The 17116-nt window shown below is 35.9% G+C and overlaps 1 protein-coding gene across 9 annotated transcripts in view; it reads left to right on the forward strand.

The window, feature by feature from the left end:
* NBEAL1 (neurobeachin like 1) overlaps nucleotides 1-17116 on the forward strand; it is a 197873-nt gene that overhangs the window by 164817 nt on the left and 15940 nt on the right. For all 9 annotated transcript variants that reach the window (XM_059393241.1, XM_059393243.1, XM_059393236.1 and 6 more), the window contains 3 exons: nucleotides 8387-8503; nucleotides 11646-11735; nucleotides 16045-16154. In XM_059393241.1, coding sequence (XP_059249224.1) covers nucleotides 8387-8503; nucleotides 11646-11735; nucleotides 16045-16154 — 317 coding nt within the window. The remainder of the gene's footprint in view (nucleotides 1-8386; nucleotides 8504-11645; nucleotides 11736-16044; nucleotides 16155-17116) is intronic.

Here is a 17116-nt window from a genome sequence, read left to right on the forward strand (position 1 = left end):
CTCCTCTTTCTCTCTCCGCCTGCTTCTCTGCCTACTTGTGATCTCTGTCAAATAAATAATAAATTAAAAAATTTTTAAAAAGTAAATAGATTTAAGTGATGATTCCTATTTTGAAATAACAAAATATCGAAGTCAAAATCCGCATATATAGTCAATAACTTAAATCACAGAGGAGTTTTATTTTTACGCAGAAAGCCAATCACTTCATTTTGTTTAAACAACTAAAATGTTACTGCAACAGGATTTGGATTCATAACCATCCAACTTAGAAGTGTTTCTACCATGCCGTGTCTCCTCTGAATTAATAGCTGTAAAGTCCTTTATTGAATTCAGACCACTTTCCGTGTTCTGTGGGCTGTTATTTATATCTTACTAATGACATTTCCTGCCTTAGTTGCCTCACTTTATTATAAGTATGTTACAGGCGGCAACTGTTCCTAATTATTTTATATGTTTCTTGCATATAGTATTTGTGTAGTAAATATTTATAAATTGAATCTCCACAAGTGCTACAGCAAGAATGTATCTAAATTGTGGCCTATAAATATGTTGAGCTTTTGTTAATTCAGTTATCAGACTAAGTTTGTAATTGCTACTGTTCCTTAGCAGAGTTTGTTTAAAGCCGCCAACGTTCGCTCTTTTCACAGAATAGTCATATTTAAAATCAATGCTTTATATCTATCTGCTGTTAGAATGCAAAAGTAACAGAAGAAAACAGAACACTTCATTGAGCTTTGAAGTAGATTCTATAATATTTTTGTACCAGCTTTAAACTTTTCTTTTTTTCATAAGAGTAGTGCTAATTAGTTTTTATCACCATAAAAAATTACAAAAAAAGTCAGCCTTTAAAAAAAAAAGTCAGCCTTTGATCTTTTTCTTAATTCTTTATTTAAATTCAATTTCATTAACATATAGTGTATTATTAGTTTTAAGGGTAGAATTTAGTGACTCATCAGTTGCATGTAATACCCAGTGCTCATTATATCACGTGACCTCCTTAATGCCCATCACCCAGTTACCTCATTCCCCCACTCACCTCCCCTCCATCAATCCTCAGTTTGTTCCCAGTAGTTATGTCTCTTACGGTTTGCTTCCTTCTGTTTCTATCATGTTTTATTTTTCCTTCCCTTCCTCTATGTTCATTTGCCTTGTTTCTTGAGTTCCATGTATGAGTAAGATCATATGATAATTATCTTTCTCTGATTGACATATTTTGCTTAGCATAATAACCTCTAGTCCCATCCATGTCATTGCAAATGGCAAGACTTCTTTTCTGATGGCTGAGTAGGATTCTGTTCTCTATATATATACCACATCTTCTTTATTCATTCATCAGTTGATGGACATCTTGGCTTCTTTCCATAGTCTGGCTATTGTGGACATTGCTGCTATAAACACTGGGGTACAGATACCCCTTCAGATCACTACATTTGTATCTTTGAGGTAAATACCTAGTAGTGCAATTGCTGAGTTATAGGGTAACTCCATTTTCAACTTTTTGAGGAGCCTCTGTATTGTTTTCCAGAGTGACTGCACCAGTTTGCATTCCCACCAACACCTTTTTCCGCATCCTCACCAACACCTGTTGTTTCCTGACTTAATTAATTAATTTTAGCCATTCTGACTGATGTGAGGTGGTATCTCATTGTGGTTTTGATTTGTATTTCCCTTATGCTAGGTGATGTGTCTGTTGGCCATTTTTATGTCTTCTTTGGAGAAATAGCTGTTCATGTCTCCTGCCCATTTCTTGATTAGATTAGTTGTTTTTTGTGTGTTGAGATGGTAAGTTCTTTATAGATTTTTGTACTAACCCTTTATCTGATAAGACATTTGCAAATATCTTCTCCCATTCTGTTGGTTGTCTTGGTTTTGTTTCCTTTGTTGTGCAAAGCTTTTTGTCTTGATGAAGTCCCAATTTTCATTTTTGCCTTTGTTCCCTACCCTATGGAGACCTCTATCTAATAAGATGTTGCTGTGGCCGAGGTCACAGAGGTTGCTGCCTGTTTTCTTCGCTAGGATTCTCATGAATTCCTATCTTACATTTAGTTCTTTTTCCATTTTAATTTATTTCTGTGTGTGGTATAACAAAGTGGTCCAGTTTTATTCTTCTGCATGTGGCTGTACAATTTTCCAACACCATTTGTTGAACAGACTTTCTTTTTTCCATTGGATATTCTTTCCTACTTTGTCAAAGATTAGTTAACAATAGAGTTGAGGGTTCTCTCTTCTGTTCCACTGAGCTGTGTGTCTGTTTTGGGGCCAGTACCATACTGTTTTGATGATTATAGCTTTGTAATAGAGCTTGAAGTTCAGAATTGTGATGTCACTAGCTTTGGTTTTCGTTTTCAACATTCCTTTGGCTATTTGGGGTCTTTTCTGGTTCCATACAAATTTTAGAATCGTTTGTTCTACCTCTGTGAAAAAAGTTGATGGTATTTTGATAGATACATTGAGTGTATAGGTTGCTCTAGGTGGCATAGACATTTTAACAATATTTGTTCTTCCAATCCATGGGCATGGAACATTTTTCCATTTTATTTTTGTCTTTCCTAAATTGCTTTCATAAGTGTTCTATAGTTTTCAGAGTACAAATCTTTTACCTCTTTGGTTAGGTTTATTCCTTGGTATTTTACAGTTCTTGGTGCAATTGTGAACAAGATTGATTTCCTTGATTTTTCTTTCTACTGCTTCACTGTTAGTCTGTAGAAATACCACAGACTTCTGTGTGTTGATCTTTATATCCTGGAATTTTCTGAATTCCTATATCAGTTCTAGCAACTTTTTGGTGGAGTCTTTCAGGTTTTCCACATAGAGTATCATGTCATCTGCAAATAGTGAAAGTGTGACTTCTTCCTTACTGATTTGGATGCCTTTAATTTCTTTTTATTTTCCGATTGCCGAGGCTAGGACTTCCAGTACCATGTTGAACAACAGTGATGAAAGTGGACATTCCTTTTGTGTTCCTGGCCATAAAAGAAAAGCTCTCTGTTTTTCCCATTGTGAATGATAGTCACTGTGGGTCTTCCGTGTATGGCCTTTATTATGTTGAGATATGTTCCCTCTATCCCTACATTGTGGAGGATTTTTAATCAAGAAAAGATTGTATATTTTGTCAAATGTTTTTTCTGCATCTATTGAGAGGCTTGTGTGTGGTTCTTATCCTTTATTTTATTAATACAGTATATCATGTTCATTGATTTGCAGATGTTGAACCACCTGTGCAGCCCAGGAATAAATTCCACTTGGTCATGATGAATTATTCTTTTAATGTACTACTGGATCCTGTTAGCTAGTCTCTTGTTGAGAATTTTTGCATCCATGTTCATCAGGATATTGGCCTTTGGTTCTCCTTTTTGGTGGGGTCTTTGGTTTAGGGATCAAGGTAATGCTGGCCTCAGAGAATGAGTTTGGAAATTTTTCTTTCATTTCTAATTTTTGGAAGTTTCAGAAGAAGAATTATTAAGTCTTCAAATGTTTGGTAGAATTCCCCTGAGCAAACCATCCGGCCCTGGACTTTTGTTTGTTGGGAGATTTTTGATTACTGATTCAATTTCTTTGCAGGTTATAGGTCTGTTAAGTTTTCTATTTACTCCTGTTTCAGTTTTGATTGTTTGTATATTTCTAGGAATTTATCCATGTCTCAGATTGCCTAATTTGTTGGCATATAATTGATCATAATATTCTCTTATAATTGTTTGTGTTTCTTTGGCATTGGTTGTGATCTCTCCTCTTTCATTCATGATTGTATTTATTTGGGTCCTGTCTCTTTTCTTTTTGATAAGTCTGGCCAGGGATTTATCAATCTTCTTCTTTCAAAGAACCAGCTCCTAGTTTCATTGATCTGTTCTACTGTTCTTTTGGCTTCTATTTCATTGATTTCTGTTCTGATCTTTATTTATTCTCTTCTCCTGATAGATTTAGGCTTTATTTGCTGTTCCTTCTCTAGCTTCTTTTTGATGTAAGGTTAGGCTGTGTATCTGAGCCTTTTCTTGCTTCTTGAGGAAGGCCTGTATTGTTATATATTGAGGTATACCTATATTGGTATATACTTCATTCTGGACCACCTTTGCTGTATCCCAAAGGTTGTGAACTGTCATGTTTTCATTTTCATTTGCTTCCCTATATTTTTTTAAATTCTTCTTTAATTTCTTGTGGACCCATTCATTCTTTAGTATGATGCTCTTTAACCTCCATGTATTTGTGGCCCTTTCAAATTTTTTTCTTGTGGTTGACTTCAAGCTTAATAGCATTGTGGTCTGAAAATAGCATAGTATGATCTCAGTCTTTTTTGTACTGGTCAGGTCCTGATTTGTGACTCAGTATGTGATCTATTCTGGAGAATGTTCCATGTGCACTCTAAAAAAAGTGTGTATTCTGCTGCTTTAGGATGAAATGCTCTGAATATATCTGTGAAGTCCATCTGGTCCAGTGTGTCATTTAAAGCCCTTGTTTCCTTGTTAATCTTCGGCTTAGATGATCTGTTCATTGCTGTGAGTGGGGTGTTAAAGTCCCCTACTGTTATTGTATTGTTATCAATGACTTTCCTTAAGGTTGTTATTAATTGATTTATATATTTGGCTGCTTCCAAGTTAGGGGCATAAGGATTTACAAATGTTAGATCTTCTGGTTGAATCGATTCCTTATTATGATATAGTGTCCTTTTCCATCTCTTATTGCAGTCTTTAATTTGAAACATAGTTTGTCTGATATAAGGATGGTCACTTCAGCTTTCTTTTGATGTCCCTTAGCATAATAAATGGTGGAAATACCCTCACTTTCAATCTGGAGGTGTCCTTGGTCTGAAATTAGTCTCTTTTAAGCAGCATATCAATAGGTCTTATTTTTCTGTCCATTTTTATACCCTATGTCTTTTGATTATTTAGTCCATTTACATTCAGAGTAATTACTGAAAGATACGAATTCAGTATTACTGTATTACTTGTAAAATCACTATTCCTGTAGATTGTCTACGTTCTTTTCTGGTCATTGTTACTTTTGGTATCTCTTTTGCTCATATGGGCCCCCTTTCATTAGGGTTGCTTTACTGTTCACTGTTCCTTTAGTTTTTATTTGTCTTGGAAGCTGTTCATTTCTCCTTCTCTTCTGAATTACAGCCTTACTGGATAAAGTATTCTTGGGTGCATATTTTTCCCATTTAGCTCATTGAATACATCATGCCAGTCCTTTCTGACCTACCAGGTCTCTGTGACAGGTCAGCTGCCAGCCTTACATGTCTGCTGTTGTAGGTTAAGGACCTCTTGTCCCAAGCTGCTTTCAGAATTTTCTCTTTATCTTTGTAATTTGTAAGTTTCACTATTAACATGTCATGGTGTTGACCTATTTTTGTTGCTTTTGTAGGGAGTTCTCTGTGCCTCTTGGACTTGAGTGTATGTTTCCTTCCCCATGTTCGGAAAGTTCTCTGCCATGATTTGTTCAAATAAACCTTCTGTCCCCATTTTGCCTGCTCTTCTTCTGGGACTCCTATAATATGGATATTATTTCACTTTTTGGAATTGCTGAGTTCCCTAAGCCTACCTTCATGCTTTAATAGTTTTATTCCCCTCTCCTTTTCACATTCATTACTTTCTATAATTCTATCTTCTGTATCACTGATTCACTCTTCTGCTTTGTTCATGCTTGTTTTTATGGCCTCTACTTGGGTCTGTATCTCAGTTATAGGGTTTTTAATTTTAACCTGACTAGATTTTAGTTTTTATCTCTATAATAAAGGATTCTCTAGGGTCTTCTCTACTTTTTTCATGCCCAGCTAGTATCTTTATAATTGTCGTTTTAAATTCTAGTTCAGGCATTTTACTTATATCTGTATTGATTAAATTCCTGACTGTGAATACTACCCCACCTTCTTTCTTTTGGGGTGAATTTCTCTGTCTTGTCATTTTGTCCAGAAAAGAAAAGAAAAAGAAAAACAATAATATCAACAGAAAAGAACTAAATCCTGGATGTGTTTCAGTCTGCTTGTTAAAAGAAACTAGATCCCAGGCATGTGGGTGGTTCATTTGGTTAAGCATCTGTCTTCAGCTCAGGTCATGATCCCAGGGCCCTGGGATTGAGTCCCACATCAGGCTCTTGCTCACTGGGGAGTCTGCTTCTCCTTCTGCCCTTCCCCCTTACTCATGATCTCTCTTGTACTCTTTCTCTCAAATAAATATTAAAAAGAAAATAAACTAGATCCCAAAATAAAAAATTATACACACACACACAATGAAAAGAAACAAAAAATAAAACATCTATATAGTGTTTATGAAAGTAAACATTTAAAAAGAATTAGAAAAAAAATAGGAAAATAACAAAAAATAATAATGAAAGACTAAAGAATAAAAATACAAAGAAGACTAGCTACTGTTTTCCCCTAGAGCTGAAGTTTTTCAGTCCTTTATGATCAGTAGACTTGGTACAGGAGAGTTGTTTGTGCTGGTCTTCTGGGAGAGGGGCCCCATTATGCTCATTCTCAGGTGGACTTGCTGTAGTGGAAATGTACCTGCATTGCAAGGGAGGCAGGGGCTAGTATAAGCGGCTGCAGACTCCACTAGGTGGCTCTCTTTTGCTCCCTGAGGACTTCAGCACTGACAGGCAGGATGAATATGGCAGGACTCTGTTTTCTAGCCCCCCAAGCTAAAAATGTGTGCCCCCCACTCTTCAGTGAGCCCTCACAGAAAAGCACTCATTCACTCTTGTCTCCCGCATTTCTGTCAGAACTCTGTGTTCACCCTCCCCACGTCCAAGCTTTTTTATCCCTAGCATCTGACTGAATTTCAAAATTCCAAAGTTTAGGGACTCCCACGGTTTGGACCCACCCTATTCCTCCCAGAGATGGTCTTGCCCCACTTCTGCCATTTGGGAAACCTGTCTCAGGAAAGCAGTCGCTTGATCACGCAGGGGATCAGCTTATGGCAACACAGAGCAGAAAGCTGGCACTTAGACTCACTGTTGTCAGCTGGCTTCTACGCTCCTGTACCTGGGAACCCTGCCACCCTTAGGTGCCACCCGTTCTTCTTGTGACCTCAGGGATCCTCAGATCATGCTGTCACACCTGGGATTCTGCCCCACTTCACCATCTGAGCACCTTTAAGCCAGGCATGTCCCTCACTGTAGGAGCAGTCTTCCAAAAGTTCTGATTTTGCACTCAGCTGCTTATGATGCTTTGTGGTAGCCTCCTTAAGCAGGCCCCTCCCCACGGCTGTATCCTCCACGCTCTCACACTGGGTGCAAGTCTCTGTACCTCCTACCTTCCAAACAGTGGTTGCTTTTCTACTTTTAGACTTACAGCATTTCTTTTCTCAGATCTCCAGTTGATTTCTTGGGTGTTCAGAATGATTTGATAACTATCTAGTTGTATTTGAGGGCTGAGACAAACTTAAATCCCTCTACTCCTCCACCATCTTAACTTCCAGGCAGCCTTTGATTTAAAATAAAGTGAATCGTACTCATATGGATTGAGAGCTAAATATCGAAGTACTTATAGCTGTCATATTATTTTCTGTCATCTAATATTTTGTGATATAGAAAAATCCCCTTTAGATGGAATTCTGTTCTATATTTTAATTATGCTTTTTGCTTATTAATTTGATTTGCCATTTACTTCTAATTTAATAAAGGTAACACTGTTCTGTGTTGCTGACATTAAAGTTAAGGAAGAATATTTTATTTGAAAATGATTGCAGCAATATTTATAATTTGATTTTGATAATATTGACATTTTGATTTTTATTTCAGGAAATAAGGATTTACCCATATGAATTTTGACTTTTGAATGATTCATTTAATTTTACCAAATATTTATTAAGCATCTATCACACTCAATACACTATTCTAGGTATCAAAAATTCAAAAATGAGTAAAATTTGTTTTCTGGTTTTAAAATACCTTTGCCTAAGGGTACCTGACTAGCTCAGTCAGTGGAGTGTGCACCTCTTGATCTCGGGATTGTGCGTTCAAGCCCCATATTGGGTGTAGAGATTACTTAAAAATTACTTAAAAATTATTTTAAAAATCTTTAAAAAGATACCCATTGCCTAGTTGGAAAAGATAGACCATAAACAACTACATGATCCAACACAGAAATAATTACTAAATAAAATACTAAACAAAACAGTGTGCTAGTAAAAATAATAAAAGAATTGTCAATTCTGGCTTAGAAATTCAAGACGGACATCAGTAAGAAAAACTTTAAAGTAGAAGTAGGGTTTCTCTAGAAATGAGCAGCATAAAAACTCTGCTGAAGGAGTAGTCTGAACAGTGGCCTAGAATTTGTCAACAGTTCATGGTGTGTAATCCATTGTAGCAAGAGCCCAGTATGTGTGCAGGAATACAGTGAGAGATGTCTTAATATAGTTATGGAGTTATTTTTCTTAAAATTATTTTGAAGGAACCACATCCTCCTAGATTGTCAGCAGAAGAAGCAGTGCAGAAGCAGACCAAAACAGACACTTCAACCCTAAATGTATTTCAACATCTCTCCGAACTCAAGTCATTTTTTATAGAGGTAATATCCAACTTGGTAATATCAAAGTATTTTCTCTGTGAATTCTATACACCAATCAATGCTCCTTTTATTCTCAAAAGGAGGGGGGGTCATAATATTTAATCCAAAATAGTAAGTAATATTGCAATAATATATTCTTGGTTTTTAAAACAATCTTGCTGAAAGTTTTTGTTTGCTGCTGAGTGGTAGTGAGACTTATTTTTCTCGGCTTACTGTCTTCTACTTCACATTTTCCAGACAACGAAGAATAAATAATTTGATTTAAATTGCTTTTCGTGACAGCTGAAATGATACATAGAGAGAGTGTAAAATAACTCCTAATTATAGTGTCTGCTCATTTATAAAATATGTCCCAATAAGTCAGATTGTTAATTGCTAATATCAGAAGGAATAATCAAGTAAAACAGGATAGTTGTTGCTATAATTGAAAGAGTACTTTAAATTCAAACGTTTATATACGTACTGAATTTTTGTTCACAGTGTAAATGTGAAATGCATTTGTACCTATGAATTTGGTTAAGACATAATATTCTTGGCAAGAAGAAAAATGATGATAAAAAGTTATTAAGAATAGTTTGGAAATGTGTGAAAAAAGCAGTAGTTCTCACACAATACAATAGACATTGGAAAACTTTTCTTAAAGGGCCAGATAATAAATATTTTCAACTCTGTAATCCAAAGGTAAAATCAAGAATGTTATATAGGTACTTATGTAACCACTTAAAATACAACCATTTTAAAATGTAAAAACCATTCTTTGCTTACCCGCAGCCTATAAAACAGGTGGTAGGTTGGACTTGTACCATAGGCCATTTGTCAAATCCTGCCTTAGAACATCATTATAATGTGTTTCTTAGGTTCACTAGCATGGGAAATCATTATAGAATTTTTAAATAATTTGGTGTTAAAAAATTTTATAAAGTTTCTATTATAGTTAGCTTTATATTGGGTTTTATTCAAATGAATCCTGTTGTACTAAACTCTATAGTACTTTAAATGATTCCCATGGTAAAAACACTTCATAATTAATTCTTGCCACTCCTTTCCTAGAGTCATGTTTAGTGAGATATAGTTATTTAGTGTTTAACAATACAAACTCTCCAGAATCAGTTGTTTTCCCAAAGTATCTAAGTCAGTTGCCTGGAACTTGCATACATAGAAACAGTGCTTAGAAATGATGACTATTTTGGGGCCCCTGTCTGACTAAGTCAGTAAAGTATGTGACTCTTGATCTTGGGATCATGAGTTCAAGACCCATGTTAGACATAGAGCTTAACTTTTAAAAAGAAAGAAAAAAGAAAAGAGGACTAATTCCTGGATGTGTTCTGGGTCCCTAAGACCATCCTCAGGTTTGATGATTTGCTGGAAGGACTCAGAGTATCCAACATATGGTTGTATTCAACTAAAATTTATTACAGTGAAAGGATACAAAACAACATCAGCAAAGGACGAAGGCACATGGGGTGGAGTATAGAGGAAATCAGGGGCAAGTATCCAAGAATCCTCTCCTAGGACAGTCACATAGGACATGCTTATTTCTCCCAGTAATGAAATTTGAAAACACATGTTTGTCTACCAGGGAAGCTCATTAGAGACTCAACACAAAGGGTTTTTATTAGGGGCTGGTCACATGTGCCTTGTCCATGGCAAAATTCCAGGCTCCCAGGAGAAAATAGGGTCTTCAGCATAAACCATGTTGTTTGCACAATTAATCTATGAAAAACAAGCTGCTTTTATCCTTGAGGACAAGTTTTGTATCAGTGTAAGGAGCTCTGACCACCAAGTTCCCAGATGCAAGCCAGGGGCCAACCTTAAAGGCAGGCCGTTCTAAGGAGACTGTTTCGAGCCTGCTATGATAACTCTTCACTGCACATAGACAACCCATTATTGAACACATAATCTGATGCACATGTTATACTATATTATGCAATGGTAATAAAATTATTTCATCATGTCTAATAATTTGTGACCTTGTTTTTATAGAATAATGCATTCCAAGTTCCATCTGCAGATTCAGTGACATTTGAACCCTTTGAACCCAACATGTCACAGGGTAGTTAGCCCCAGGACCAGTATCTGGAGCAGGACAAAGAACACAATAAATATCCTTGGGTACTAGTAATTTGTTAATCCCTGTTCATCATTGTAGGGGGAGCTATTTCCCACGTTATTCCTATGAAAAGAGAAGGCCTGTCTGTAGTTATCTCTTCCTAGTTGCTAAAATGGTAAAGAAAACAGAGGTAGCAGTGAAAGCAAAGGCCTAATAAATGGATTTCTTCAAACACCATGTTCATTTATGCTATGCAAATGTAAGTTGTTCTCATGATTCACAGAGTAAAGAGAAGAGATAGGGACTAATTTTGTATGGTTTATAATTCTTTATTTAATTCATGTAAGTGTCTTAGAATAATACCTGACACATAGCATATACCCAATAATGTTAGGTTATAATTTATCTAATAAATGTGAAGTATAATTTATGAACCACTGTTACATCAAAAAACTTAGTTCAAATCACTCTTCTCTTTCATGTTGTAATGATATAATGGCAGATATTTTCTAAGGACTTTATTTTCTGGTACTGTTGTGCCATCATTCAGGATTTTCTCACTTAATGGGATAGATCTGTTTTGAAAGTTAAACCCAAAAAGAACTTCTATAAAAATATAACCAGTTATTGTATTTGACTTGGCAATATGCTCTTATATGGTCTATATTTTCTACTTTATATTCATGTCAGCATGGCAAGGGAAAAGGAAAGATTTGAAATCATTGGCTGTGTTAAATGGTTGATGCTCCTTGAAATCTGCATTTCTCTTTCACAGCAGAGTAAAATACAAGAAAATTATGGGTTTTAGAAGTTTGAAGTATGCCACTCAACAAACATGGTACAAAGTTCCTTTCCTACATTTTTTAGGCTTTTTTTAAAAAAAGTATTATTTGACACACACTGTTACATTAGTTTCAAGTGTACAGCATAATGATTCTCCTTTTCTACATTTTAATTAAATGGTACGTTTTGATAGAGTAAAATGCTGTCTCACAGGGTTCATTCTTGTTTAAAGAAATAGAAGTTTTCAGTAACTTAAACCTAATAAAGATAAGCAGAACTAGCCACTAAGCCTCTGTCTTTATTCTATAGGGAATTAGTGATGGCGTCCCACTAATAAAGGCCGTTGTCCCCAAAAATCAGTCTCGTTCTTTTATGTCTCAAGGCAGTCCTGAGTTATTGGTAAGTTGACTTATATTTTTTTCACACTGCTACATCAAAATACATTATAAAAAACTTACAAAAAATACATTACAAAATACATTATAAAATACTTACAAAATACATTACAGAAAACTTACCAAAAAAATTGAGAAAATGAATTTTTAAAGACTTCTTAAAAATTATAAAGAAGATTTTTATGAAATTATTTTGATCAAATATGAAAATGTATTTTCTGAGGACACCTGAAAGGCACCGTCAGTTAAACATTCAGCTCTTGGTTTCATCTCAGGTCATGATCTCAGGGTCCTACAGTGGAGCCTAGCAGAGGGTCCATGCTCAGCATGGAGTCTGCTTGAGAGTCTCTCTCTCTCTCCCTCTGCCCCTACTGCTCATGCTCTCTCTAAAATAAACAAGTAAGGGACGCCTGGGTGGCTCAGTTGGTTAAGCGGCTGCCTTCGGCTCAGGTCATGATCCCAGCGTCCTGGGATCGAGTCCCACGTCGGGCTCCTTGCTTGGCGGGGAGCCTGCTTCTCCCTCTGCCTCTGCTGGCCATTCTGTCTGCCTGTGCTTGCTCTCGCTTCTTTCTCTATGACAAATAAATAAATAAAAATCTTTAAAAAATAATAAAAAATAAAATAAAATAAAATAAACAAATAAATCTTTTTAAAATGCATGTCTTCGGGGTGCCTGGGTGGCTCAGTGCGTTAAGCCGCTGCCTTCGGCTCAGGTCATGATCTCAGGGTCCTGGGATCGAGTCCCGCATTGGGCTCTCTGCTCAGCAGGGAGCCTGCTCCCTCCTCTCTCTCTCTCTGCCTACTTGTGATCTCTCTCTGTCAAATAAATAAATATATCTTTTAAAAAAATAATAAAATAAAATGCATGTCTTCTAGATACACAGCTTTTATTTCAATTACTTAACTGTAATTCTTTTTTTTTTTATTTCAATAAATATGTCTCAATTTATTACTTGCTTTTGGTCTGTTTTTAGAACCAGAAATAGTTGTTTTGGTTTTTTTTTTAACTTTTCATTTAAATTCCAGTTAGTTAACATACAGTGTAATACTAGGTTCAGGTATACAATACAGTGATTCAGCACTTCCATACGTCACCTGGTGCTCATCACAACAGGTGCCCTCCTTAACAGCCGCCCCCCCCTTACCTGTTTAACCCATCTCCCCTCCCATCCCCCTTCTGGTAACAGTGTGTTTCTTGGTTTGCCTCTCTCTCTCTGTCTTTGTCCCATTGGCTCATTTGTTTTCTTTCTTAAATTCTACATGTGAGTGAAATCATATGGTATTTGTTTTTGACTGACTAATTTTGCTTAGCATAATACTCTCTTGCTCCATCCATGTCATTGCAAATAGCAAGATTTTATTCCTTTTTATGGCTGAGTAGTATTCCATTGTGTATAGCTAGACAGGCAGACCACATCTTTATCCATTCATCAGTTGATAGACACTTGGGCTGTTTCCATAATTTGGCTATTGTAGTAATGCTATAAATATTGGGGTATGTGTATCCCTTTAAATTAGTGCTGGACAGGGTGCCTGGGTGGCTCAGTCAGTTAAGCGGCTGCCTTCTACTCAGGTCATAATCCCAGGGTCCTGGGATCAAGCCCCATATCAGGCTCCAGGCTAGACCAAGAGCCTGCTTCTCCCTCTCCCTGCTGCTCTGCCTACTTGTGTTCTATCTCTCTGTCAAATAAAATCTTTAAAAAAAATTTTTTTTAAACTAAATTAAAATAAAAATAAATTAGTGTTGGTTATTGGTCTATTCAAATTCTGTTTCTTCCTGTTTCAGCTTTGGCAATTTATGTGTTAGGGACTTTATCTGTTTCTTTCAGGTTGTGCAATTTGTTGGCATATAGTTTTTCATAATATTCTCTTGTAATTGTATTTCTGTGGTGTTGGTGGTTATTCTTTCCCCTCTCGTTTATGATTTTATTTGGGTACTTCCTTTCTCTCTCTCTCTCTTTTTTTTTTAAGATTTATTTATTATTTTAGAGCAAGTGAGAAAGGGAGGGATCGAGGGAAAGGGAGAGCATCTCCAGCAGACTCCCCACTCAGTGGGGAGCCTGATATGGGGCTTGATCTCACAACCCTGAGATCATGACCTGGGCCAAAACCAAGAGTTGGAGATTTAACAGAGTGAATGAACCACCCAGGCACACCTCTTTTCTTCCGATTGAGTCTACAGGTTTATCAGTTGTATTATTTTTTTCAAATGACTAGCTCCTGGTTTCATTGATCTGTTGTATTATTATTAGTAGTATTAGTAGTAGTATTAGTTTGTCATTTATTACTTTAGGCTTCATTTGCTGTTCTTTTTCTAGCTCCTTTAGGTATAAGGTTAGATTATTTGAGATTTTCCTTGCTTTTTGAGGTAGGCCTCTATTGCTATATACTTCCCTCTTAGGACCACTTTTGCTGCATCCCAAAGGCAGACTGTTGTGTTTTCATTTTCATTTCTTTCTATATATTTTATTTCTTTTATTTCTTGGTTGACCCATTTATTGTTTAAGTGCCTGCTATTTAACCCCATGTATTTGTGGTCTTTGCAGATTTTTTCATTGAAGTTGACTTCTAGTTTCATAGCGTTATTCAAGTTAACTGTAATTCTAAAGTTTATTTGGAATAATAAATATCTGAAAATACCAGAAAATTTTGTACAAGAAAAAATACAATATAATATCATCTATTATAATATATTATAAGGCAGTAAAAGAATGAAAATGAGAAGTAATACAAAGTTGATTAAAGTATATACACTCAGAACGTGTTAGTGAGTGCTTTATATGAATTTTGTAATTTAATCCACCAACAATCCTGTGAGATAGGCACTATTATTATTTCTCTTGTACAGATGAGAAATTAAAACTCAAATGTAATTTGCTCATAGTTGCAGAGCTAGCAAGCAAGGGATCTGGGCCGCAGGTACATGGACTGTCTTATTCACATTCGGTCATATACAAATTATAAGACAGGAGTATAGCACAGGTAACAGTAGAGATTCCAGAATTAAACCTATTTTTCTAAGTATGTATATTGTGTGTTTGCTTATGAAAGGAAGTCTAGAAAGACATACTCCAAAAAAAAGTGCCTTTCAGTGGTAGAATTCTTGTCATTTTCACCTTTAATACCTGTATTTCTTTAAGTTATATCTTCTTTGTAATCTGTTTTATAATGGGGGGGGGGCTTTTCATTATTCACTATAAGGGACACCTGGGTGGCTCAATTGCTTAAGCCTCTGACTCTTGACTTTGGCTCAGGTCATGATCTCAGGGTTGTGAGATAAAGTCCTGTGTTAGGCTTGGTGCTCAGAGGGGAGTCTGCTTGGGATTCTCTTTCTCACTCTGCCCCTCTTCCCTGTGCTCGCCTGTTCTCTCTGTCTTTCAAATAAATAAATCTTAAAAAAAAAAAAAAAAAAAGAATATTCACTATGACTATCACTAAGAGAGAGCTTCTTAATTTCCTTTAATAACTTTTAATTTCTTCCAAATGCCAACTAATAGATGTTAGTAAACTTTGAGAAATGAGGAGAAAAATTATCTCACTAAAGAAAGATACAGAGGCCCTTGGGTGGCTCAGTGGTTAAGCATCTGACTTGGGCTCAGGTCATGACCTTAGGGTCCTGGGATTGAGCCCCACATTGGGCTCCCCACTCTGGGGGGGAGTCTGTCCCCCTCTCTTTGCCCCTCCCTTGAACATGCTCTTTCTCCCTCTGTGTCTCTCAAATAAATAAAATCTAAAAAAAAGGAGAGATAATTGAACAACTTACCTTGCCATGAGATATAAGATAAACTAAAAGATAAGAATAAACAGATTTTTCCATTTTAAGACTTTATTAATTATTTTTTTTTTAAGATTTATTTATTTATTTGACAGACAGAGGTCACAAGTAGGCAGAGAGGCAGGCAGAGAGAGAGGAGGAAGCAGGCTCTCCGCTGAGCAGAGAGCCTGATGCGGGGCTCAATCCCAGGACCCTGGGATTATGACCTGAGCCGAAGGCAGAGGCTTTAACCCACTGAGCCACCCAGGCGCCCCTTTATTAATTATTATTATTAAGGCTTTATGCAGGGCACTTGGTTGGCTCAGTCAGAAGAGTATGTGATTTCAGGGTTGTGAGTTTGAGCCCCATTTTGGGTATAGAGATTACCTAAAAATAAAATCTTAAAGAGAAAAAGAATTAATGAGTTTTTGTGCTTTAAGTACACAATCCCACATTATTCCTTAATTGGTAAATGCTAACATCATATGAGCATTCCATTATTTTGTCCTGATTTCTTTAATCTTTTATTTCATTTTTGTCTTCATATGTTCTTTACCAGATAACAGTAAACATGAATTACATTGTTGGAACCCATGGATGGCTGCCTTATGACAGAAACATTTCCAATTACTTTACATTCATCAAAGATCAAACTGTAACAAATCCAAAGTAAGTAAATGAATATTTAAAGCAAAACAGGTGCACCTGGTACCTTATTGCTGGGAAAAACAACTAAATTGATTGGTGTCATTTTGAAAGTAATATAGTAGACATGTAGATTTTCTTCCCTTTTTCCCTCTTCCTGGCTTCAGGATAAAATAATTTTTATAATGCCATTATAGAAACAGAAATTAGGATACCTGGATGACTCAGTCAGTTAAGCGTCTGCCTTCAGCTCAGGTCATGATCCCAGAGTCGTGGAAGTGAGTCTTGAATCAGGCTTCTTGCTCTGCCTGTCACTCCCCATGCTTGTGGCACTCTCTCTCTCTCGCTCTCTTGCTCTCTGACAAATAAATAAAATCTTTAAAAAAAAGAAATTATTAGTAGTTTTTAGGCTTGATTGTATTTTTATTGTACAATTTTACTTATAAATAAGCCTTGTATATTTTATATAAGAATTTATTATTTACCTTAGTTAATTTTTTATTTTGTTTAATTTTACTTTATTATTTCTTTTAGATTTTTTAAAATTTATTGATTACCTTAGTTAACTTTTTAAATATCCAAAGGTTACATCTTAAATTCAAGTAATGTTTCCCTTACTCCGAGTTGTATTAGCTGTATGTTTATTAGGAGTGATGTCTTTTTTCCTTCTTATCCCATGTAGGACTTAGTACTGTTGTGCTTGGCACAAAGCATACCTTCAGCAAATTAATACTGAATAATAAAGTTCTAGAGCTGAACTTTCAGAATTGGCCCTCATTCTCTGTGTGTGTACACACTGAGGTGTAATAACTTCTTTTTTTATGTTCAGTTAGCCAACATATAGTACATCATTAGTTTTTGGTGTACTATTCAATGATTCATTGGTTGTGTATAACTTCATTGTGTCTCTGCAAAATCTAGATTGGCTGACCTCACAGGTATTTATTTCACAGGAAAGCAGATAAAAACCCATATCCTTGCTTTCG

Source organism: Mustela nigripes, chromosome 3 (genome assembly GCF_022355385.1).
Source record: "Mustela nigripes isolate SB6536 chromosome 3, MUSNIG.SB6536, whole genome shotgun sequence".
In the NCBI taxonomy this organism is placed as follows: domain Eukaryota; kingdom Metazoa; phylum Chordata; class Mammalia; order Carnivora; family Mustelidae; genus Mustela; species Mustela nigripes.